Raw genomic sequence first — 24,061 nt, forward strand, 5'->3', positions numbered from 1 at the left:
CATTGGTTGGTGCTCCCTTGGCCAGGGTTACTTCCTGGTCTCTGCCCGCAGCACCCATCCTCCCTCAGTTCCGTTGGCCGGAGCGCCAGGTGGAGCTCCAGGTGGCTCCTCCCTTCCCCAGGGAAGGAGGCGGGGGAGAGGCAGGCGGCGCTGGACTCCGGCCTGGGGCTAGAGGGAGAAGCCAGCTGCTGTGGGCGGTCTGAGGCCAGCCCCTCCCCACCTGTCCCTTTTCCGGGTTTATTAAGTCCATGGGCTTGTCCCTGTGGTGTCTTGGCCTGGCGGGCAGCATCGAGAGGAAAGTGGCCGAGTTCTGAGTGTTCTTCCTCACCTTGGGCCACCGCACAGCTGCGCCACGGGCTCAGCCCCGCCCCCTGTGGCCATCTGCCTGTGACTCCCTACCCCTCTCGGGAAATGCTGTCCCATGGGTAAGTCCCCTGCTCCACTTGGGTATCACGGTCCCCTGTTCATTTGGGAGGGAGGGGCAGTGTTTCTGCTCACTCCTGACAGGTGTGTGACCACGAGTGCGACCTGCCCCTGCCCCCTGCCCTGGGTCTGCTTCCGCGAAAGATGTCAGGAACTCCAGGCTTATTTGTGGCCCTCTGCACCACCCCCCCGCCCCCCCTCTCTAGCACTTTCTCCCTGACAGATGCATATTTCTTCTCACCATTGCGTTTCTCCCTTCACCCTCTGGTCCCCTGCTTCTGCCATCTGCTTAGGATCTGTCCCCCTGGGGAGCCCATGTCGTGTGAAACATTACACATCTGAAAGGCAAATCTGAGAAGACTCCCCTGTTCCCACTCAACTTCCCAGTATCCTTCATGCAGATTTCCTTCAGTTTCCCTTCACTCTGCATCAGTTCATTCAACAGATACCTGTTGAGCATCTCTTATATGCCAGGTGCTTTTTAAGGTGCTGCCAATACCGTAGCAAACAAGAGAGACACGGTCCCTGCCCTCACAGAGCTTCACTCACTCCAGTGGAAGGTGACAGACTGGCCAAGGAACCCACTAAATAGGATAATTGCAGGTTCTCAGAAGTGTTACCCAGAAAATGAAACAGCTTCATGTGCTAGTAAGTGACTGGGGTGCCAGTGGCATCACTGGCTGGAGTGGGCAGGGAAGGCTTTCCTGAGGAGGTGATACAGGAGCTGTGACCTGGAGGAAGAGGAGGAGCCAGGCTCCAGTGCCCCTGGGCAGAGGGAACGGCCAGTGCAAAGGCCCTGCTGTGAGAACAAACTAAACGACAGTGCCTGCAGCAGAGTAGGCCAGTGGGGAGGGCCGGGACGGACCGGGCCTTGCTGGAGTTTGGATGCTACAGTGAGGACCTGCTTGGCGTGTTGGTGAGTTGATGGGTTGGTCACCCCCGAGTCCTGCAGGTTCTTGCTTCTCACACTGACATCTGCCCTGGGGTGTGCCCTGCCTCCCCCGGTGCACACCTTGTCTCCTTCAGCCCTGATGTCAAGGTTCTGATTGAGTTGTCTGGTCCCTGATCCCTTCCGCACTCCCACCTCGGTCGTTTTCCTACCAGGTGGTTGGCAAGGCCTCTCCTGGGACAGAATCCTTCCTTGGGTCCCCAGCCTGGCCCTGTGAGACCCTCTGCCATGGGTCCCGGCCTCTGAGAGCAACTCAGCTCAGCCACAGTGCCCTGCTCCCACCCAGCGCTGCCCCAGTGGGTCCTGTGCCTGCCCCCCGGGTGCCTTTGCAGATCCTGCCTCTGCAGGAGTGCCGGCCCCTGTGGCCTCATCATGGGCTGTGCCAGTGCCCTGCCTCCTCCTCCAGCAGTGGTTGGTGTGGTGGGAAGGGCAGTGGCCTCACGTCAGACAGCCTTGGTTTGTTGCCTTCCCCTTACTAGCTTGTGACCTTGGGCAAGTTACTTCTCTGAGGCTTAGTTTTTGTTTCTACAATTGGGCTAATGAGACCTACTAAATAATGTTGGCATGTGGATTAATAATGTCACATAAAAGCTGTTCGTGCCAAAAACTTACTTCATATTGGTCTTTTGTATCAGTATTTGGGAAATATTGTTAAGCCCATTTATCAGGTAGGGATACTGAGGCTCAGGGAACTTCAAGAACTTTCTAGATATTATTTCACCTTCTTTGTTCTTCCAGACTGCCTGTCTTTCTGCATCCCCCTTGATCTTCATCTCTACCTTTATTTCCTTGCTTTCCAAGTGAATAATTTTCTCTTCGGAATTAATAGGCCCTTACTTTTGTAACTCTGAGCTTCCTTGAGCCTGTTTTCCTCCCTTAAAAAAAAAATTCAGAAAAATAATTCCTACATCACAGGGATGTCTGAGGCCCAAATGGGATTGTGTGTGTGTGCAAGTGCTCTGTGAACTCCAGAGCACTTATGTCAAGGGAAGGGAGGTGCTTCTTATTTATTTTCCTGCCAGAGGACAGCAGAGACAGTACATCTCATCCTGGTGTCTGTCTGTCTTCTGGCTTGACTCCCTTCAGAGAAATTCCTGCTTCATCCATGGTCAGGAGTTTCCGGGTTCCTAGTTAGTTTCTCTCCACCAAGTGGTGTAAGCTCCAGAAGGAGAGTGGCTTGTGGCCAGGGTGCAGGGAGTGTTTAGTGCCGAGCATGGACCTGCAGCTTCGTGTGTGGTCAGGATGTGGTGTCCACACGTGGGTGTTTGCACCCAACCAGGTACGTGCGTAGATGGACATGAATGGTGAGGTGCATGTAGTGGGACTGTGTGTGCATAAGTGGATGCTTGTGTGCTTGTTTGTGTGCGTGTGTGTGTATACTCATCTGTATATGACAAGCAGGGTGTGCATGTGTAGGACCGGACCTGGGCTTGTGACCATGTATGTGCATGGGTCCGGATGAGCTTGGTTATTGGACACACACTCTGTGCGAGGCATGGTGCTAAGTTTTGACCACGTGGAGGTAATCCAGACCGGCAGCGGACCCCCTGTGGTGGAGACGCCGATGTCCACCTCCTTACTGCCCCCTGCTGTGGGGGTGACTTCATGGTCTTTCAGGGCAGCTGTCCAAGACTGGAGGTAGTCAGTGTTAGACCATGCAATAAACAGACCAAGCAAGGCTCCCAGGGCCCCAGAAAGAGGCGGAAAAAAAGAAGCCCTTTTTGGGGTGGGGGGGAAATTGATGTTCAAAAAATGATGAAGTAGCCAACATAAGAAAATAGACTTTTGTTGGGCTTGAACACTTTGTTATTTATTTTCCTTATTTTTTGAGGCCCAGCATACATCATGTGCATGAATATTGAACATCACGTTTATTCCATCCGTGTATACACCACCCAGATCGCGATGTAGAGCATTCCCAGTAGCCCAGAAGTGTCCCAGGAATTGCGAGCTCCCAGGCAGTTTACTTATTTTTATAAAGGTAATACACGCCCATGATATAACCTTCAAAAAGGTGGAAGGGAGAAGGAAAGGTCCCTCCCAGCCCTCTCCTCCAGCCACCTGGTCCCCCTCCCTAGGGAAGCCACCGACAGGAGTTTCTTGCGTCTGTTCCGTTGGGCTTATTTCCTCTTACTTTGGTTTGGGGATGTTTGTGATTGTATTTGGAATTACAGGGAGCATGACAAGCTTTTAGTGTTTAGGGCCTCTCCAGGTCAACCGGCCCTGAGAATAAGCCCTGGCAGGCCCTGGGCCCCCAGCCCCAGTCCCAGGAGACAGGCCTCTGGTCAGAGTCCTGAACTCCAACGGATTCAGACCAGACCCCCTTGGCAAGAACCTACAGCTCAGGCATAGGGTGGACGCACCCATGGGGGCTGGTGGCTCCACCCCCACCTGCTTCCCTAGGTCTGCTCCTTACCTGACTGCAGGGTTGGGGCTAGATGGACGGGCCAAAGCCTGAGGACAAGAAGCAGAGAAGGTGCAAGTTGCACAGGGCATAGGGGTCATTCTGTCTATCCCTCTGCCCCAGGGCACCTCTTCAGCTGTGTGTGTCAAGGGAGGGGAGGGCATCCCTCTGTAGGCATCTTCCCGGCCTTGGTAATTACGGAGTCTCCCCCTCCCACTGTGACCCTAATAGAAGAGTCTCCCAACCTCTGTTCTTTTTTTTAGCTTTTTATTTTTATTTTATTTTTAAAAATATTTATTTATTTATTTTTTGGCTGCGTCAGGATTTAGTTGGGGCGTACGGGCTCTTCGCTTAAGTTGCGGTGTGTGTGCAGGCTTCTCTCGAGTTGTGGCATGTGTGGCATGTGGGATCTTAGTTCCCCAACCAGGGATTGAACTGGTGTCCCCTGCATTGCAAGATGGAGTCATTTTTTAAAAATTTTATTTTAATTTCTTTTCTTTTATTTATTTGTTTTTGGCTGCATTGGGTCTTCGTTGCTGCACGCGGACTTTCTCTAGTTGTGGCGAGCGGGGGCTACTCTTTGTTGCGGTGCGCGGGCTTCTCATTGCGGTGTCTTCTCTTGTTGCAGAGCACGGGCTCTAGGCGCATGGGCTCAGTAGTTGTGGCTCGTGGGCTTAGTTGCTCCGCGGCATGTGGGATCTTCCCGGACCAGGGCTCGAACCAGTGTCCCCTGCATTGGCAGGTGGATTCTTAACCACTGTGCCACCAGGGAAGTCCCAGCTCTTTATTTTTTTATTGGAGTACAGTTCCAACCTCTGTTCTTTGAAGCCCTGAGGCCGGGCATACAGTAGTTAAAATCACCGGCTTTGGAACCAGGCCGTCTGGTTTGCAGCCCGACACTGCCACTTACTGACTGTTTGACCCTGGGCGAACTCCCTACACTCCCCGAGCCCCGGGTTCCTTGTCTGGAAAATGGGGATAACGAAGGTACCTGCTTCACGGGGCTATGGTGATGACACCTGAGATAAGGCATGTAAATATCATACAGTACAGTGCCTGGCATACGGACTCCACTAATGACAGTTGCCACCGTCACCATTATTAGTGGCTTGGACCAGGGAAGGCTGCGTGGAAGTGGCTGGGGGAGCGGGAGTAGACGGCGCGTGGCTGGGCGGCTTCCCACGTACCGAGCATGGTCTGCGCCCGGAGTGCGCCAGGCGCACGTGTGTCCTTACTCGGGTGTCCCCCCACGTGTGGAGGGCCGCGCTCCCGAGGCCTTTGATGGCAGGCGTATGGGAAGTGGGCCCCCCCCCCACCTCGCCACTGCCACCCTGCGCAGCTTCTCCCCACTCTGCTCTAAAACGAGAAGTAGAGTGAGTTCCCCCAAGGGGTCGGCCGCGCCCCTTCCTGTCCCCGCCCTGCCGGCTGCCCCAGGCCAGTGGAGTGGCAGCCCCAGAACCAGGACCGCGGTGGTGAGGTGGCCTGGGCGCTGAGAGCCTCGCGAGGCTTAGCCCCGGCGTTCTCCGCCTGCCCAGACTCAGCGGCACCACCCTGTTGCCTGCACCCCCTTCCCCCCGGGCACCCCCAGGATGGTGAGGTAAGGGCCGGGGACCCTGGGTAGGCAGGAGGTGGGGTGCCCCAGGGCCCTCTCCTCACTGCCCTCCCGGCCTCCCAGGTGGTTTCACCGAGACCTCAGTGGGCTGGATGCCGAGACCCTGCTCAAGGGCCGAGGGGTCAACGGGAGCTTCCTGGCTCGGCCCAGTCGCAAGAACCAGGGCGACTTCTCCCTCTCCGTCAGGTGGGTGGCCCGAGGCTCTAGCGGGGGCCAGGACTCGGCCTCTCACTCTGGTTGCCCAGGCCCCAGCGCGTCCCGGCCCTGTGTGTGTCCACCCCGCCCCCGTGTGCGCTCCCTGCCCAGGACCCCCGCCCATCCCCCACCCCGCCCCCCCTCCGCTCTCGCATCCACCGGCCTCACCGCCGCCCGGTGCCCTGCAGGGTGGGGGATCAGGTGACCCACATTCGGATCCAGAACTCGGGGGATTTCTACGACCTGTATGGAGGGGAGAAGTTCGCGACGCTGACGGAGCTGGTGGAGTTCTACACGCAGCAGCAGGGCGTCCTGCAGGACCGCGATGGCACCGTCATCCACCTCAAGTACCCGCTGAACTGCTCAGACCCCACCAGTGAGAGGTGAGGGGCTCCGCGCCCTGGCCCAGCCCACGGAGAGGTGGGCTGGCCTCCACCCCAAGTGCCCCCCCCCCCCCGCTCCTTCTCAGGGCTCTGTGGGCCTCTTCCCTCCATGTGATCCTGGGGCCCCTTTCCATCAACCCCTGAGGAAGAGAAGGTCACCTCGCCCTTCTCCAGGGTCCCTGTCTGCCAGCAGCCCAGGCTCTGCTAGTGCCCGAGAGGCCACTCCTCGTGGCTGTGTTTCCCAGCAGTCTGGCTCTGTTGTTAGAAAGAACTTCTTCTTACCTGGAACAGAATCTGCCCTCCTGTAACTGTTCCCTCCCCAGCAGGGGTTAATACAGGGAGAGGCTGATGTTGAGGAAGAGCATAGGGACCAGCGTTTATAAGGACACTTGGTGCCTCATCTCAGCAACCCCGTGAGGACAGGTCTGCCCCCTTGGGCTGGGTGGAGCTGGACGAGTCCCTTGACCAGAACCCAGATCACTGAAAACTGTGTGATAGGTGTGTAAGGGGCCTAGTACCTGGGCACAGGGTAACGCTCCAGGCATCTTTTTGGCTCCATCTTTTTGGCTCCAAAGATGTGGTCCCCAGAACTGGGTTGGCTACTTCCCATGCAGTCTCCCCAGTGCACAGGTGGAGGGTGGTGGGACCCTAACACTCAGCAGGACATGGTTAGGGTCCTGGTCCGTGAGTCCATGGCTCATTTTATAGCTTCATCTCCGTGACAGCTCCTATTAAGGGGAAGGGCAGCTGAACAACTCTGGGTTTATTTTTCACACTCCTGGGGTCAAGTCAACTTGCCCTTGTCCTGTATTTGTGTATCGATTGTTGAAATGATTCTGAACTTTGATTTTGTCCGCTTTCAGTCTCTCTGACATGCGTGCCTCCCAATGTGCATTCATATTTTTTCCAAGTCAGTGATTGAAACTTAGCCCTGGATGAGGCTGAGGTAAAGGCCCTGGGGCCCACCCCTGGAGACCTCTTTCCCGTGAACATGGAGCCACTGATCCACTTCCTGTGAAGCTACCTCTTCCAGGAGGGAAGCCACATTGATGACCTTGCTGGTGACTGCCCTTCCTTGGTGTCTGCCCCCTCTTGCCCCTTTTCCTGCACCCCACCTGCAACATTCATGGGGATTTTCCACCCAGACTCTCTTGAGCTCTTCATGTCCTGGCTTCCTCCTCGTCTGGGCCAGGATCTGCCCTGCTGGCTGCTGCAGGAAGAGGGTGGAGCTGGAAGAGGGATGGAGCTGAGCAGACCCCCTGGGAGGGGCCTGAAGCCTGGGTTCCAACTGCGGCTGGGAGAAGTCGAGCACCGAGGGAATCAAGACCAGGGCAGCTGACCCTAAGAGGCCCTTTTGGTTACCTGTGCCAGGAGGCCTGGGCTCACCCTTGACCCCGGGAGTGTGTGGAGGAGGCTCTTTCTCCAAACCTCAGCTTGTGTTCTCGCAGCTGCCCCACCCCCTCTGCGGGAATTTGCATTTGTCCCCTCACTGGCTAGCTCTCCCCTGTGGTCAGCCTGACATTTGCATGGAAACTTCCTCATCCTGGGGCCTGGGGGAGGCGGGTTAGCCCCCTCTCCATAGCCCTGGGGACCTGGCCTATCCCCGAGTGATGGGATGGGGTGGCCCAGGGGGTCCTGGACAGGGCAGGAGACTCTGGAAGTCTCTGAGCTGCAGTCTCCTTGGGGCAGGAGTGAGATGGGGCGGGACAGACTGGCCCCCTCCCTCCTTCTCCCCATTCCTGCGGTTGGAAAATGCCCCCCCTCCCCTGGTCCCTGGGCTGAGGAAACCTCACAACCTCACTTCTCACTCTCTCCCCAGAAGGAGTTTTGTGTTTTTTCCATCACGTGGTTTCCTGTGGGGCTGGGCATTGCGGGGCTACAGTTTCCTCCTGGGAAGGGGGTGTGCTTTGGGGAAAGGTCCTAGTTCTGCTTTCTGCCCCTCTGAGCCCCTCTGAGCCCCTCTAACAGCTCCTTCAGTGACATCATCCCAGGCACCCCAGAGCCCCCAAACCACTCTTACCCAGCGGGGTTGTCTGCCTTCCCGTTCCCCCTGGGGAACTTCTCCCCATCATGCCTCCCTTGTGACTTCCGTCTCTCCCATCCCCAGCACTCTCTGTGGTTTGGCCTCTGCATTTGTTTCCCTAGCCCAGCCCTGCCTTTCATGGAGACCCTTCCTGGGTTTCTCCCCTCCAAATATTCTGGATATGGCCTGCCTGTCTGCCTTTGTCTTAAACTTTCAGAGGTGGGCCTGCTTAGAAGTCCTGAGGCTCGCCTCTTATCAGCAAGGGCCTTGGGCCAGTGTGCAATCACCCAGCCTCAGTTTCTTCATCTGCAGAATGGGTAGTATCTACCTCTCAGCATTTTTGTGATGGTGGTGGATTTGAAAGCATATAGCAGAGTGCCTGCACGTGGCAGGTGCCCGGTTTCCCTGCCCCTTCCATGAATGTCTACCCAGCACCTGCCCCTGGCCTCGGTCTCAACTCCCCGGATGCTGTCTTCTCTAGGTGGTACCATGGCCACATGTCTGGAGGGCAGGCAGAGACACTGCTGCAGGCCAAGGGTGAGCCCTGGACTTTTCTTGTGCGTGAAAGTCTCAGCCAGCCTGGAGATTTTGTGCTGTCCGTGCTCAGCGACCAGCCCAAGGCTGGGCCGGGCTCCCCGCTCAGAGTCACCCATATCAAGGTCATGTGTGAGGTAAGGCATCTGGGTAGTGGGGCGGCATCCTGCTGGGGGTCCCATCTGTGCTCCAGCATTGCCCGTGGAGAGGGTCAGCCTGGGCTTCAGGCTGAGGCTGGGGGTTCAGGGAGGGAGACTCGGGTCCTGAGAGGTGGCCTGACTCGGCCCCCCTCAGGGTGGACGCTACACAGTGGGCGGTTCGGAGACCTTCGACAGCCTCACGGACCTGGTGGAGCATTTCAAGAGGACGGGGATCGAGGAGGCCTCGGGCGCCTTCGTCTACCTGCGGCAGGTGAGGGGTGGGCCTGGCTGCCTCCTTCCTTCCCCTGAGCTTCTGAGCTCTAGAAGCGGCTGACTTCTTGCCCTCCCTCGCCCCAGCCATACTACGCCACGAGGGTGAACGCAGCTGACATTGAGAACCGGGTCTTGGAACTGAACAAGAAGCAGGAGTCGGAGGACACAGCCAAGGCTGGCTTCTGGGAGGAGTTTGAGGTGCGTGATGGGACCAGCAGGACGAAGGGCCTGGGGTCCCAGGCAGACCCCGTCCCCTTCTCTCCCCACCCCTTACTCTGATCTGCCCCACGTCCTCGCCACCCGTGGACGGCCCTTCTCCAGGGCCTGGGGCTCCATTTCCCCCTCTTGCCCCACAGAGTCTGCAGAAGCAGGAGGTGAAGAACTTGCACCAGCGGCTGGAAGGGCAGCGGCCAGAAAACAAGAGCAAGAACCGTTACAAGAACATCCTTCCGTGTGAGTGCCCGATCCCTGGCAGCCTCCAGCCCTCCCCCAGCCATTCGCCCAGGAAACTCCCCTTCTGCCAGCCGACCTCCCCCCAGCTCAGAGGGTCTCTTCCCCCAGCTCAAGGGGGGACCCCTCTCCACCCGCAGTAGAGCCTCCCCTCCTCCAGAAAGCCTCTGCTCCTCCCAGAGGGGCCTCCGGCACACCACCCCCACCCCCTTCTTCCTCTGAAACCTCCAGCCCCACCCCATACAGATCCCCCATCCCTGCCTGCCCGCAGGGCTCTGAGAGCTCGTGGCTTCTGGGCAAGAAAGGCCTGGAAACTCAGGAAGGGTCTGACCCACGCCTTTCTTGCTTCCTCTCTGCCCGCTCCCAGTCGACCACAGCCGAGTGGTCCTGCAGGGACGCGACAGTAACATCCCTGGGTCCGACTACATTAACGCCAACTACGTCAAGGTGGGTGTGCCCGCCGGTCATGGGGGAGGGGGGGCTGGGCCCTGGGGACCCCCGTTCGTTGGGGGGCTGGGTCCAAAGATGCACGGGCGAAGCCAGAGCTGTTGCCTTGGGTGGCTGAATGTGGCAGGGGTGTGAGGGGCTCACGGTCCTGCGTGTCTCTGCACCCGCGTCCAGAACCAGCTGCTAGGCCCCGATGAGAATGCTAAGACCTACATCGCCAGCCAGGGCTGCCTGGAGGCCACGGTCATCGACTTCTGGCAGATGGTGTGGCAGGAGAACACCCGTGTCATCGTCATGACCACCCGGGAGGTGGAGAAGGGCCGGGTAAGCCCCAGTAGTCGTCCACCACCATTAAGCCAAAGAGACTTGGGGCACCTCGGAGGGCAAGGGTCCTACCTTGTTGGGAAACTGAGGCACGAGGCCTGGGTACACGCTGACTCCCGGATCCCTGCTTGCCACCCTGGGCTCCCCTGACCACCAGACCCAGATTTCCAGCGGCCTCTTTCCTTAAAGTGTCCCTCTGTCCCGCTCTGGGCAGCAGCCCTTCCTGTCCTCTCGGCCTCGTAATAGTCTCTGGAGTCAGCCCCAAACCCTCACCCCACGGGCAAGCGACCTCCCTGCCTGCAGGCCGCCCCCTTCCCACGGCACCCTCTGCAGTGGAGTGGCCGTGACCCGTGCAGAGCACACACTGCACCAGGCGGCTCCCTCTGGGAACGCTGCCATGGCCCCCAGCTGCCTTCAGAACAGTCACCCTGCCGGGCCCGGCACTCGGGCCTGATGGCTGCTCCTGCAGCCCTCGCTGCCTCTGAGCGGCCAGGCCCCCTAAGGCCTCCACGCCTCTGCACGAGCTCATTTCTGCTAGGGACTGGCTTCCTGGCTCTGCGCTCTCTCTGCCTGGCAGACTCCTCGCTTTGTTGTTTTTAAATTTTCTTTCTTTCTTTCTTTTTGGCTGCGTTGATTCTTCGTTGCTGCGCGCGGGCTTTCTCTAGTTGCGGCGAGCGCGGGCTACTCTTCGTTGCGGTGCACGGGCTTCTCATTGCGGTGGCTTCTCTTTGTCGCGGAGCACGGGCTCTAGGCATGCGGGCTGCAGTAGTTGTGGCATGTGGACTCAGTAGTTGTGGCTCGAGGGCTCTAGAGTGCAGGCTCAGTAGTTGTGGTGCACGGGCTTAGTTGCTCCGTGGCCATGTGGGATCTTCCTGGACCAGGGCTCGAACCCGTGTTCCCTGCATTGGCAGGTGGATTCCTAACCACTGCGCCACCAGGGAAGCCCGACTCCTCGTTTTTTGAAGACCCAGCTCAAATGCTCCCTCCTCTGTGAAGCCGTCCCTGATTTCCTCTGTTCCGAGAGGGAGGATTAGTCTCTCCCTCCCCCCGGCTCCTCAGCGGCTCTGGTTCCCTGCTCACCTATCTCTCTGTGAGCTCCTGCAGGCACAGGGGCATAGGCTGCGTCTTACTTGTGTCTGTAACTCCAGCCTGGTTTGCACAGTTTCAGGTTCAGTGCGTGTGCCAGCCAACGTGCACTGAATGACTTGTTAAGTGGCTGGTGAGGTCTCACCACCTGTAAGAGGCCGAGCCAGGCCCTATGTCTCTGACTCTTGGCTAGTTCATCTGTTCATCCATCAGATGCTGACGGGGCCAGCACCAGGGACTCAGGCCCTGCTTGAGGTGGGCACAGGCCTCAGTCCCCACCTTCACCCTCCCTTTTCAGAACAAATGTGTCCCATACTGGCCAGAGGTGGGCACTCAGCGCGTTTATGGACTCTACGCTGTAACCAACTGCGGGGAACACGACACAGCTGAGTACAAACTCCGCACCTTACAGGTCTCCCCGCTGGACAATGTGAGTGGCCCCTGCCCCATGCCCGGGGCCCTCCTCACACCTGTTCTCTTTGGTTGGGTCGAATGAGGCCATGCGTGGGAGCAGGGGCCACTGACTATGTCCTTGACCCAGGGGGACCTGGTTCGGGAGATCTGGCACTACCAGTACCTGAGCTGGCCTGACCACGGGGTCCCCAGCGAGCCTGGGGGTGTCCTCAGCTTCCTGGACCAGATCAACCAGCGGCAGGAAAGTCTGCCTCACCCAGGGCCCATCATCGTGCACTGCAGGTGAGAATAATAATGATGATATTAGCAATAATAATCAAAGTAGTAGCTGGCAAGTGAGTACTGCTAAGTGCCATGCGCACTTGTAAGCAATTTACATATTAACTCATTTAATGCCTCCCCTGGCCTCCACCTCTTCTGGGTTCCCTGATACTGTTTTTTGTTTTGTTTTGTTTTGGCCATGCCACGTGGCATGTGGGATCTCAATTCCCCCACCAGGGATGGAACCCGCGCCCCCTGCATTGGGAGCGAGGAGTCTTAACCTCTGGACCTCCAGGGAAGTCCCTGGGTTCCTTGATGACTCCAGACCCATGGGTGGAACTTAAGCTTGAACCAAGCCCATTGTTTGATCCTGTGCCTGGTGGGGTGGGCTTCCTCAGAGACTTCCCTGGATGTAGCATCTAGTCCAACCCTGCCACATACAGATGAGGAAGCAGGCCCAGCCTCCTGCCAGGTCACCACTGGTCAGTGGGGGAGCCTGGAGCAGGGCTCACGGTAGACCCAGGTCCTGGTCACTCCTGTTTTCTCACACGCGCCTACTCAGCCGGTGTTTCTGGTGTTTCTCCTTGGGGTTGGTGTAGCTCCCCATCCCTTCTCTTTTCCATCTGCAGCCCTGGGTGGCGGGCTGAGGCTTCTTCATTGCTGCAACCTACCTCTCCCTTCCCGCCAGTGCCCCCAACTCAGCCCTTGGGCTCATGCACCATTAGCTCCACTGGAGACCCTCATGTTCATGGTCAGGAGGCCCCGTTCCTGCTCAGGTGGGAAGCTGAGGGGTCAGCAAGGAGGAGCAGGTGCCCCATCAGGCCTGAGGGGCAGCGTCCCGCAGACGGGCCTGGCCTGGGGGGATGGGGGGCAGCAGGCACAGGGTCCTGGACAGACGCCGCTGCTCAAAATGCCAGCTCCTCCACTCACTGGCTGTGCGATCTTGGGCAAAGGACTTCCCTTCTCTGACCCCCGGATTCCTTGTCCTTAAGATCAGGGTCTCATAGGGTTGTTGCGAGTGTGAGACCCTCTCACTGCGTCTGGAATACAGTAAATGCCCGAGAATGGAGCTGTTAATGCTTTAATAGCTCACGTCAGGCAGGGAACGGGGAAATGGGAATCTGCTCTGTCCTCTTCCCTTCCAGCTCCCTCCACGTGACCCCGGGGCCGTGAGGGCTGGGGCTTCCTCCTTCTGCCCCACCAGCAACTGCGCGTCCTGGGGCAGGGCCGGGGGGCTGAGTCTGGAGGTGCCCCCCACGTGCTGCCTCAGGGACTCTGCCTCCAGGCCGTGCCTCCCCCCCCTTCTTGAAATCCCCATGGCCTTAATTTAGACGTTACAGGAAGGAAGTGGGTGAGGGGGTGTTATTTTTGACAATCTGGGTTTGAAATTAGACAGTGCACCTCAGGGCATTGGCCTGACTGGCCTAGCCGAGGGGGTGGGACTGGGCTCTATGTGCGGTCCTGAGGCTCCTGGGGTCTGTTTGGCCAGGGCTGGCGGCAGAGGGCGGGGAGAAGGCAGACTTCCTGCTGCGATGCTCCCCCAAGGTTCCTGAGCCCAGTGGCTCCCGAGGCCTGCTGTCTTGGACACTGCCCTTGCCCTGCCATCAGGATCTGAAGAAAAAGGGAGATGGAGCCTTGCCGGAAGGTGCTCCCGCGGCGAGGAGGGCAGCCTCGCTGGGGCCAAGGCTGTGGGAGAGGGCCGGGGAGGCCCAGAGCACCAGGGGAGCAGGCAGGATGTGGTCGGGGAACAGGGTCCCAGACCTCCTGGGGTGGGGGGCAGAGTGAGGGGTGGAAGCAGGCGGTGGAGTGTGGTGCTGGGAAGAAGGAAAGTGATGCGTGTCTGGGGAGCAGCGTCTTAGCACTTGAGAGCCAGGTTCTGCCCCCAAATCCCTTGGCTGGAGTGATGAGCACCGGTGCAGAGCTGGGCAGACTTCTACCCTGCCTACCCTCCCAGTGACCCTGCCTGGTTCCTGCATCTCACATCTCGCCGGTTCCCTAAGCCCCGCCCCTGCGGGTGCTGCGCTGACACCCCGCCCCCCCTGCCCTGCCGCAGCTTCCCGGCTAGTGCAGGCTGGGTCTCTGATGGTGCCCCTTCTCTCCCCAGCGCCGGCATCGGCCGCACCGGCACCATCATCGTCGTCGACATGCTTATGGAGAGCATCTCCACCAAGGGTGAGGGTGACCTGTGGGAGATGCGGGGGCAGGTGGGGGAGCAGCCCCCCGTGTCCACCACCTCTGCCCAGGGCCTGACGTCCAGCTGCCCTCCCTGCCAGGCCTGGACTGTGACATCGACATCCAGAAGACGATCCAGATGGTACGGGCCCAGCGCTCGGGCATGGTGCAGACGGAGGCGCAGTACAAGTTCATCTACGTGGCCATCGCCCAGTTCATCGAAACCACCAAGAAGAAGCTGGAGGTCATGCAGGTGCGGGCAGAGCATGGCCTGGTGGGGCCGAGGGAGGGGGGCAGTGGGCATTGTCCGGTGCTGCTGGGACCACCGGCCTCCCACCACACTTCTTCCCACAGTCCCAGAAGGGCCGGGAGTCGGAGTACGGGAACATTACCTACCCCCCAGCCATGAAGAATGCCCATGCCAAGGCCGCCCGCACCTCCTCCAAGTGAGTGGCCCCACCTCCCGCCTCCCAGCATCTGCCCCTTTCTCTTCCCCAGCCCGACCCGTCCTTTCCAGGGAGGTTCGGGTTCAAGTTCAAGCTTGGTTCTTACAACCTGTGTTCACAAGTGTCTCCTGAGTGCCCTCCACGTGGGGCCTGTGCTAGGCACTGATGTGTGAGGTGGAGCCTCCGCCCCCAGAGGAGCTTCTAGTCTAGTGTAAGGACACTGTCAGGACTGGTCTCCTCGCTCTCCTGGCCTCAGTTTGCTCACCTGTGAGATGGGGTGGCCCCGAGGGGCTGCTGGTGCTGGAGACCCCTGCCCTGTCTGCTGACTGCCCGCACCTGCCTGCCCCGCCTGCAGACACAAGGAGGACGTGTATGAGAACGTGCACAGTAGAAACAAGAAAGAGGAGAAGGTGAAGAAGCAGCGGTCAGCGGACAAGGAGAAGAGCAAGGGTTCCCTGAAGAGGAAGTGAGCTGGGCCTGTCCTGCGGCGGCCACGGTACGAGCCCCTCCCGGGCCTGCCCTCAGGGGCCCCCCAGGCCCCGTGCTCTCCCCGGGATGGGATGGATGGGGCAGCTGCGGCCTCACCCTGTCTTCCCAGCCCAACCAGACCTGTGTCTTGTCCCCCCCTCCAGGTCCAACCCCCTCTTACCCCTTCCTTCCCTGTCTCTGCAGCCTCAGCTCCGTCCCTGCAGAGGCCTCCAGTGGAAGACCCAGAGCCTGAACCTCGGAGCCTGGCCCCCCATTCCATTGTAATTTAAATGGCCGTGTTCCCACCTCCCTCTCCCAGCCCCTGTATATAGCCCAGCAAGGCCCCTGGCAGGGCCAGGCCTTTCTCTTGTAAATAAAGCCTCTAGGTCACTGTGTGTGGGTCTCTAACTCTGTGTGCCTGGGTGGGGGCGGGGGGGAGGTGGGCAGGGAGTGCTACATATGGACACAGAAAGCTGGGCCTTCACAGTCTGACACACGAGTGTGAGTGTGGGCCGGGTTCCTCCGCCATCTCGTCCCTTTAAAGTGGAGGATGGTCCCGCCAGGGTGGTTGTGAAGATCACTGAGATCAGGGATGGTGACATTCGTTCCACTCTCGCCATGTGTCAGGCGCTGTTGAAAAGACTAAAAGTGGTCATTGAACCGAGGTACCTGTATCATTCCTATTTTACAGTGGGAGAAACTGAGACACAGAGAGATTAAATAACTTGCTCAAGGCCACAGAACTATTGAGCAGCGAACCTAAGCTTTTATTTTAACTCAGGTCTTCTGGCCCCAGAGCCTGCATTCCTGGAGACGCAGCCAGGGTCACCCCGAGGGGGACACAACCACATTCTCCAGCCTGACTTCTACATCCAGGAGCTAAGAAGATCGATAACAAACGGCCAGTTAACACAGGCCCAGGGCCAACCTCCCTCCCCCGGGCACCTGGTGTGCAAAGGGGCGCCACGCTCCTCCCTTTCTGGGGCTACTAAGAGCCCTTAGGCTGTTGGTCAGAGTTTCAGTTTTATTTTTGTTCGCTCTTCCTTCCCCTGGGTCCAGAGTGGACAACAGCGATGACTCCTTCTTTGCGTTAAGGCTTCATGTTGCTTGATAACGCTAGTCTCCTAGGGAGTTGAGTCCGAGAGAGTCTGACTTGGGAAGGCCCGGCTTCCTGCTGCTGGGCCGGCTGAGGCTGGGTGGTCATTCACTCAGCGTACACTTTGTTTATTGAGCGTCCCTGTGTCCCAGGCACTGGAGCAGTGCTGGGGCATGATGGTGAACCCGACAATTCCTGTCCTGGTGGGCAGGCAGTCCCAGAAACAGTCCACAGACATAGAATAAATACAGACAAGAATTAAGAAGGACGCCAACAAAGGTGGGGGGGCGGGTAGGGAGCGAGAGGGCAGAGCTGGGATTGGGCGGCACAGCTCAGTTCCCAGGAGCTGTCGCCCTCCAGGGGGTGCGTGGGTGGAGAATCACCTGTGGGCCTCAGGGCCCCTCTCCCAGCAACGCCCTTGCTATCCCAGCTTGAGCCACACAAAAGAAAGGCGGGTCCCATCCCCTCTCACCGCCCTCGGGCTGGGACTTGGACTCTCCAGGGCTGTGAGGTGGGTCCAGGGGCAGCTCTGCCCGGCGGGGTGCCCGGTCCCTCTGGAGAGCAGAGCCAGGGCTGCAGGAGAGCAGCTCAGAACTTGAATCGGCCGGGTCAGTGCCGACGCTCCTGGCCAGCTTGGGACTCTTGGCAGGGGCGGGCACCCCAATACTAAGGGTGAGGACAGGGAGGCGCCCCGGGGGGACCCGCCTGCCCTTCACAGGCCGGGATGTCCAGCACAGGTGGGCACCGGGCAGGGGCACAACCCAATCCCTGCTGAGCTGAGCCCTCTCTGCCCTCAGGTTCTCTGGCAGGGGCCTGGGGGAAGGGGCTAGCTGGGGGTGGGAGTGGCCGTGGGGCGAGGCCAAGGAGGAAGGCGAAGGGGGCGAAGACAACCCGTCCCTCTGTCCCTCCGACAACAGGCTGCCTGGTCTGGGCCCCGGGGCAGAGGAGGCAGGTACGTACGAGAGGAGAGACCACGGCCGAGGGTCGGGGCCTGCTGGGGTGACCAGGCCTCAGAGGAGGCGCCTGCGGCTGGCGCTGGGAGGGAAGGGGTTAAGGCAGCGGGGGGTGCAGCCTATGGCTGGAGGACACACCTGTGCGCAGGGGCGGCGGGCGGGGCCCAGGTAGGAGCCTGCGCTGCCCGGCAGGAGAGAAGGAAGGAGGAAGAGTGGAGGCCAGGGCGGCTTCTAGGCCTTGAATCCTGAGCCTCAATTCCTCCTCCTCTCCGTGGCCCTCGCTCCCTGGGGGGCAGGCGGCCTGGTGACAGGTAAAGGCCGGCGGGAGAAGGGTCCTGGGGCGGAGCGAGGGACTGCCGGGGTCGGGAGGTGCTGAGGGCGGTGAGCTGGTGCCTGGGGGGCAGGGACAGGCTGCGGGGGGCGGGGAGGGGGCTCAGGGCGGGGAAGAGATGGGCGGGGGGCTTCCGAAGCCTTGACCCGGCCTCAGTGGATCGGCAACCCGGGGTGGGCCTGGTGGCGGCTGCCGGGCTCACCCGGAAGTGTCCCCGGGGACACGGGCGGTGGGGGAGGGGAGCCAGGGCTCCGCAGCTCCACCGGGCGCCTGGGTGAGGACTGCCGGCCCGGCCGGGCGGTGGGGTGGGGGCCCCCGTCTTACCCAGCAGTGTTTGGGTGCTGGTTGAGAGTCTCTAATACTGCCGGGTAATGATGGAGGCCCCTGCCCCTGTGCCAGCGACGTCCACCGCCCCAGGCCCCCAGCGCCCAGCTGGCTGCGACGCCCACTCCCGAACCTCCCCACAGCCTTGAAGGCCCCTTCTTCTTGAGCAGAGGGTGCTGAGAAAGAGGTGGCTCTCGGTTGGCTGTTGGCTGGTTGCCCACGGAAGGGACACAATGGCCCCAGCCCCTCCCCCAACCCAGTGTGATTTGTCATCTGGAGGATCCAGAACCCACAGCTTGACCCTGAGCTTGGGATTGGCTCGCAGACTTTCAATAGACCTCAGCTGGCCTGCGGCCAGGGCCCTTGGAGCGACTGGCCAGCTTCAGCCCGGACGCCTGTGGCCGGCTCTGGGTCCATCTTCCAGCACAGTGTTGGGTGGTCTAATGGTGAAGCTCCTAACACTGTCTGGTAAAGATGGCCCCCGGCCGGTGCCCTCGCCATCGACCTTCAGGGAGCCCTGAAGACCACGGAGGCCTCCAGACCAGCAACCTCTGACCTTTACCCCTGGGGATGGGGGGGGGTAAGTCACTAGGAAAGGGAAACAATGGGAGGAGACAAAATGGCTGCCTCGGAGACACAGCGGGACTTGGAAACACGCTGGTTCTCTGGGCACCTCCATCCTCTTCCTGCCTCGGGAATGCGAAGGAAATAAAACGTGGATGGGACTTGGGCGGCCTCGTTCTGCTCATTCACCTCTCACCTCGGGCTTCCAGTTCCTCAGGGCTGGGGCGGCCACATCTGCTTTGTCTCCCCGTCCCTTTCATGACAGTCAACCTGCAGAGCAGGGGACAGTTAATCTACTTTCTTCAAAAACCAAAGCAGCTGCAGGTGAACCCAGGCCCTGTGCCCTCTAACCCCGCCACTAAGAATTCCAGGATTCCCGCCTACACTTTCGCCCCGGCACGGCTGGGGTGGCACGTGGGCACGGCTGGGGTGGCACGTGGGCACGGCTGGGGTGGCACGTGGGCACGGCTGGGGTGGCACGTGGGCACAGCCAGCGGCTTCGTTTCGTGGCTGCCCAACCCTCAGCGAGGGCGGCGCCGGGGAGGGAGGAGGCGCCTGTCCTGTTGGGGGCCCAGGGCTGTGGGAGTGAAGAGCCCACCTCCAGAGGTCGAGCCCTGATTGAGAGACGGAAGTGTGGGTAGCCTGCAGCAGGCAACAGGGCCCGCCAGCCGTCTGAACACGTAAACCCCCTGATGAGCACAAGTGGTCTCCCCACAGCTGCATGGAGCCCTGTTACCAAGGAAGCAGCTCCTGTTGGGGTCATCAGATTTTTGGTCTAGCTCAGCAAAGCCACAGCTGCTCCAGCCTTTGAAAAAGGAGATGTTGGTAAACAAAGGGGTGATGCGGTTTAGGAGGGTGGGGTGGGGAGTGCAGCTGGCCTCGGACTCCAGGACTCGCAGTTCCCACCCTGGGTCCTGTTCTGGATCCGGCTCTGCCGGCTTCCAGGGTGAGAGCAGCAGGCCCCGGCTCTGCCTACCTGCCCTGGCCGGTGTCCTCGCGCCCCCTGCTGGAAGAGACGAGGAAGGACCCAGGGGTGCGCGGTGTGAGCGTGCGCATGCGTGCCTCCCCAGCCCAGTTCAGACACCAGAGGCTTTGACTTCAGCTTAAGTAATAAACATTTATTGAGAATCTCTGGGGTGGTGGTTGTTGCTTCTGACCACGAGGGAGGAATCAACCCTGCAGGAAATCACACACTGTCCCAACACCCCTGGCCGACACCGGGAGGAATGTCACTCCCCTGAAAATGGTCAGTCTTCATCCGAGAAGGGCTGGGAGGACAGATGCAGAGGGACCATCGCAGGACAGTGGGGGCTGGGTAGGGCCCCAAGTTGGCTCCTCAAAAACCGGGGAAGAAAAAGATCCACTTCCTCCCTGGGGGTGGAGTTCTTGTTCAGCGGTTCATTTCTTACCCTTGATGAGGCTGTCACTGTGGAAGTGAGACAGACGGTGACATTATTAGGGGACGTACCTGTGAGAGGCAGAGGACCTCGGGCCACTCCCTCCTCAACTACCCTCCTCCCTGAATGTGTGGGTGGGGAGGTGAGAAAGGTGAAGTGGGGAAAAGGCAGGACCCCATAGAAACAAGGATGCACCATCAACTTACCTTCCCCTTTGGACGCCAGGTCACCAGATGAACAGGGAACACAGACCGACAAGAGAAAGGTACACGTGATTCGACAGTTTCATGCCCCACTCAACTCTAAACCCTCCTTCGCTCCCAAGAGAAAAAGACAAGCATGTTGGAAGCCAGGAATCTCAGGCTCTGGAAAGAAGACTTGCTCCCTGGCCACTGCCATTTCTCACCCCTGCTTTCCTAGCATCCTTCCGTGCCCCAGAGCAGCTCCCAAGGAAAAACAGCCAATATCATCTTTTACCACTTCTCACTTAAAACTTTACAATTAAAGTGCTTTTTACATGAATAATCCCATTGGATCGCATAAAATCAATCCCGTGAGATTCAAGTTAGGAATTGTCAACCACCCACTTTTCTAACTGGTTCAGAGACATGGTGTTTTCAAGGGTCACACGAGTAAGCTGGTAACAGGCGCCAGAGCCCAAGCGGCCAGACTCCAGTCCTTGTTCTGTGTCAACACCCCACCTGAAGGCCATGTCTCTCACCGGGTGAAACTTTCATCCTGTAGGTTCAGCACGAGGTTGTCAGCAGTGAGATAGATACGATTCTGTGATGTGGCGATCTACAGGGCAGAAAGTAAGATGACTGTTTGTACCAAGCAAAAAAGACCTTGATTCCCACCCTTGCAATTCAGTAACCACTGGTGGAACACGTGTGGGTTACGAACAGGGATGTGGCGATGTGAGAGCTACGGTTTCTGCGCTCACACAAGGATCCAGAGCAGCGAGCAACTGTGATGTGTTAGGTCCACAAGAGGCATGAACAAAATGTCAGGGGTACCCAGGGAACATCATTTTTGATGGGAGAAGGAGTGTCAGAGAAGCCAGTTTGAATAGAAATCCGAACAAGCAAGATCCTAATTCCCTCATTTCAACGTGTAGAAACACTTTCCCCCCCTCAAGGCGGCCTTGAGCTCACACTCACCGTCTTGGAGATGTTCTGGGCTGCCCGAATCTTGCGCAGCTTGATGTAGCCTGGGTTCTTGCCCAGAGCTTCTCCCAGGTGAGCAGGGTGGGGTTAAGGGTTCACACAAGGCCAGATCTCAGCTGGGGCTGCACCCTTATGACTCCGCTCACTCAGCCATCCTCTGGGCTGTCAGATCCAAGGTTGCGCTCAGGTGGCTCGTGCCCAGCCCTACTTTGCCCCCACCTGTAGGCCTCCCCGCAGGCAGCTGCTGGGAACAGGAGGCAGCAGCACAGATGGAGGCAAGGCCAGCAGTGCTATTGATCTGCCTTACAGTGAGGAGCCAGGCCTCAGGTGCCCCACTAAGACTTCAGATCCCACCCGGCACCCCAACCCCCAGGGGTCAAAGAGCACGGTTCGCATTCGCCTTAGTCTCATCAGCCAGCCCATAGGGCCGGATGGGAAGCAGAGTGTTCCAGGGGCTGGGCTGAGAGCTCTGCAGCAGAAGGATATCATCTTGGCGGCCTCAGCCTCACCCTCGGCCTGCACGATCTTCTGCCGCTGTTCCTGCTTCGCTTTTTCCACCAAGAACTGGGCCCGCTGGGCCTCCTGCTGGGCTGTGGTGGGAGAGAATCGGGGTCGCAGATGCAAGGTGTCAGGAACCCCATCCCTCCTCCTGCTTCCTCAGAAACCCTTGCCTGACTCCTCTTGCGACTCACCCACTTGTTTAGCTTCTACAGCAGCCGTGTATTCTCGGCTAAAGCTCAGCTCAGTGATGGCTACATCGTCCAGTATGAGGCTGAAGTCCTTGGCCCTCTCTGTCAGCTCCCGTCGGATCAACAAGGACACCTGCGGGCCGGGGGGAGGAGGGGAGGGCAGAGGGGCATTGAGGGGACTGGAGAACTGAAAGGAAGGCGTGCTGCTGTGATCATCAGAATCCTAGATCTCCGGAAAACCGCAGAAAGTGCGCTAACTCTTTCTTAGTTCCTTACTAGGCCAGCTGAGCTGGGAAGGACTTGGGTCACACTGAGTCCTCCACGCTGTACCAACCCCACACGCACGCCTCGACCACTTTTCTCCCACGCCGCCCGACACTAACTGTTATCGAGCTCCAATCTTGGCTCTCCTTGTTTCCCACGGTGGCCATCTACACAGTTTTTTGGTGGCAACGGACCTCGGGTCACTACCCTTTCCTAACACCCAGTGCGCTGGGCCTAGGAGAGAAATGCTGACGCTATGCAGATGGTGATGGGAGCCGGAGTCAGACCTGGGCCCGCTGGGTGATGAGCTGCGAGGCGTTGAACTTGGCCACCACGCTCTTGAGCACCTCGTTGACGATGGACGGCAACACTCGCTCCTCGTAGTCCAGCCCCAGGCGCTGGTACATGCTGGGAAGCTCCAGGGCGTTGGGTCTGGACAGCACCCGCAGGGAGATGTTCACCATCTGCAGGTCTAAGAGTGAGGTCAGCAGTGGCTGGGCAAGGCCACGGGGGCCTCACCTGGCTTCTTAGCAAAGCCTCCCTCCCCAAGCATTTTCTCCTCTGGCTTCTCTCTATACCCAGGGCAATGCCCTGTGGTCCGGAACTGCCCCGCGGGGAGGAGTGACTCAGCACAGACCAAATGCGTCCTTGTCCACTGTCAAGTCTTCTCTACCCACAACCCTCCTCCAGTAAAGCTGACCTTTCTTTTTGCTCCTCTACTTTAGGCTCTGTTACACTGTACCATAATCCTGAACTAGATGGTAAGGACTTGAGAACAAAGATGGTGTTTTGTGAATCCTTGATTTCTTAGGGCCTAGGGTTTCGGGAATGTTAAGCAACCTGCACTAAAAATCGTGCAAAACAGTACGTTACAGGTGAGCTACCTGCCTCATTGGGTACCTGTGTGTGTGTGTGTGTGTGTGTGTGTGTATGTGTGTAAGGGTTGGTCTGGGGAATCTCAAAGGCACAGCTTCTGTGAATAGTCTAGGAGGAAACAGGTGCACCAGTGAAGAGTGCGGCCAAGTTTCCCCAGGACAGAGCGTACCAGTAGATTAATGAGTCAAAGAATTAAAAGAAAGAAAGGTTTTAAAACAAGGTTTTGATCTAGGCAGTGACTAAGACAAAGGACAAACAATGCTCTCACCGAGTTTACATTGGGGGGGGGAGGAACAGTTGAAAAATGTGCAAACGCACAGCGTGTCCAGAAAGTACTGCTTGAACTCCAGAAGCAGGTACCTTTATTTTAGCTTGTTTGCAGAGGTGGAAACCAAGGCCCAAGAGATCTGACACTCCCATCTTGCCTAGTCTCTGGCCAGGCTCCCTTGTTTACCGCCAGTGACGCCCCAGTGCCCAGACCTACCTTTGGAGCCTGTGGGGGAGGAAATTTTTCGGGGTCTGGCGCGAATGTCATAGATGATGGGGTACTGGAACCAGGGGATCCTGGAGGGGAGAGAACAGGGACAGGGATTAGAAGACTACAGTTTCCCTAGTTTTGTCCGGTTTTCCTTCACCACATGTTTCGTGGCCTGCTCCTCCTCTTAATGACCACGGTCAAAAAGAAATTGTCTTCTCCCTCCGGAGAACAACAGCATGTGCTCCTGAAGATTTGGCCGGCACGCACTGTTCTGGGAGATGGGGTGGGGAGGGTAAAGAGCGGCTTGGAATCCCGCTGAAAGTCCTCCCACAGCCATAGTTGGGTCGGCGTTCAAGGGTGAAGGGTCAGGGTCAGTCCGCTCTGCCAGCCATTACCTGAAGTGAAGGCCCTCGGCCAGAATGGTGTCCTGCTGCACGCCTCCGATCCGATTAAAGAAAATGGCTCTCTGCCCTCCTTCCACTGCAGGGAGAGGGGTAGGGGTCAGCCCAGGCCGGGCTCGGAGTCCGTGCCAGCCTCTGGTGGGGCGGGGTGAGGGGCTGGGTGTGCGCGGGGACCTGGCGGGGCTGGGCAGGGGTCCGGGAAGGGTCGGGAGGAGTCCGGAGGGCAGGCGGAGGTTGCTCACCGGTGAACACCGACTCGCGGACGCCGTAGGCCACGGCGCCGGCCCCCAGCAGCAGCTTCAGCGCCGTGCCCATGCCCCGGGGCCCGGAGGGCAGCCGTCCCGCTAAGTCCTTCAAGTTCTGGGCCATGTTCGGTCCTGAGGCCGGCGGCACCAGTGGTCCGAAGGGGGTGCCGGCCCGCCTCTACCGCTCTCCAGTTTACGGATCGCACCCTCCGCACGAGGGTCCGGGCCCCAGGTGCTCGCGGGAGAAAGGGCACCGGAAGTGCGCTCCCTTCT

At 58.9% G+C, this 24,061-nt stretch overlaps 2 protein-coding genes and 1 long non-coding RNA gene across 7 annotated transcripts; 1 reads left to right on the top strand and 2 right to left on the bottom strand.

Annotated features, from left to right (window-relative positions):
- Positions 1-107: 107 nt before the first annotated feature.
- PTPN6 (protein tyrosine phosphatase non-receptor type 6) lies at positions 108-15,399 on the top strand. Of its 3 annotated transcripts, none has more exons than XM_082349181.1 (16): positions 108-425; positions 5,452-5,574; positions 5,772-5,966; positions 8,471-8,660; positions 8,818-8,934; positions 9,021-9,134; positions 9,293-9,389; positions 9,754-9,833; positions 10,008-10,157; positions 11,542-11,673; positions 11,785-11,939; positions 14,023-14,090; positions 14,192-14,343; positions 14,445-14,536; positions 14,892-15,032; positions 15,169-15,399. In XM_082349181.1, the coding sequence occupies exons 1-15, from the start codon at positions 412-414 to the stop codon at positions 15,004-15,006; spliced, it is 1,794 nt and encodes a 597-aa protein (XP_082205307.1). In that variant the 5' UTR covers positions 108-411; the 3' UTR covers positions 15,007-15,032; positions 15,169-15,399. The 3 variants fall into 3 exon arrangements, with proteins under 3 accessions (XP_082205307.1, XP_082205306.1, XP_082205308.1); XM_082349180.1 differs by having other exon boundaries at positions 110-425; positions 15,209-15,399; XM_082349182.1 differs by lacking the exon at positions 108-425 and adding an exon at positions 1,363-5,373 and having other exon boundaries at positions 15,209-15,399.
- A 349-nt stretch (positions 15,400-15,748) lies between these two features.
- Positions 15,749-18,691, bottom strand: LOC309608803. 2 transcript variants are annotated; one of them, XR_014233096.1, is made up of 2 exons: positions 18,469-18,691; positions 15,749-16,300 (listed from the first exon to the last, which is right to left on the bottom strand). It is a non-coding gene; the product is annotated as an uncharacterized lncRNA (long non-coding RNA). The 2 variants fall into 2 exon arrangements; XR_014233097.1 differs by having other exon boundaries at positions 18,462-18,691.
- A 678-nt stretch (positions 18,692-19,369) lies between these two features.
- On the bottom strand, positions 19,370-24,051 carry PHB2 (prohibitin 2). Of its 2 annotated transcripts, none has more exons than XM_082349245.1 (8): positions 23,786-24,051; positions 23,538-23,622; positions 23,149-23,228; positions 22,076-22,260; positions 21,528-21,657; positions 21,322-21,425; positions 20,830-20,907; positions 19,370-20,467 (listed from the first exon to the last, which is right to left on the bottom strand). In XM_082349245.1, the coding sequence occupies exons 1-8, from the start codon at positions 23,910-23,912 to the stop codon at positions 20,387-20,389; spliced, it is 870 nt and encodes a 289-aa protein (XP_082205371.1). In that variant the 5' UTR covers positions 23,913-24,051; the 3' UTR covers positions 19,370-20,386. The 2 variants fall into 2 exon arrangements, with proteins under 2 accessions (XP_082205371.1, XP_082205372.1); XM_082349246.1 differs by lacking the exon at positions 19,370-20,467 and adding an exon at positions 20,521-20,586.
- Positions 24,052-24,061: the final 10 nt, after the last annotated feature.

Source organism: Balaenoptera borealis, assembly GCF_965194805.1.
Source record: "Balaenoptera borealis genome assembly, chromosome: 13".
Taxonomy (NCBI): Eukaryota; Metazoa; Chordata; class Mammalia; order Artiodactyla; family Balaenopteridae; genus Balaenoptera; species Balaenoptera borealis.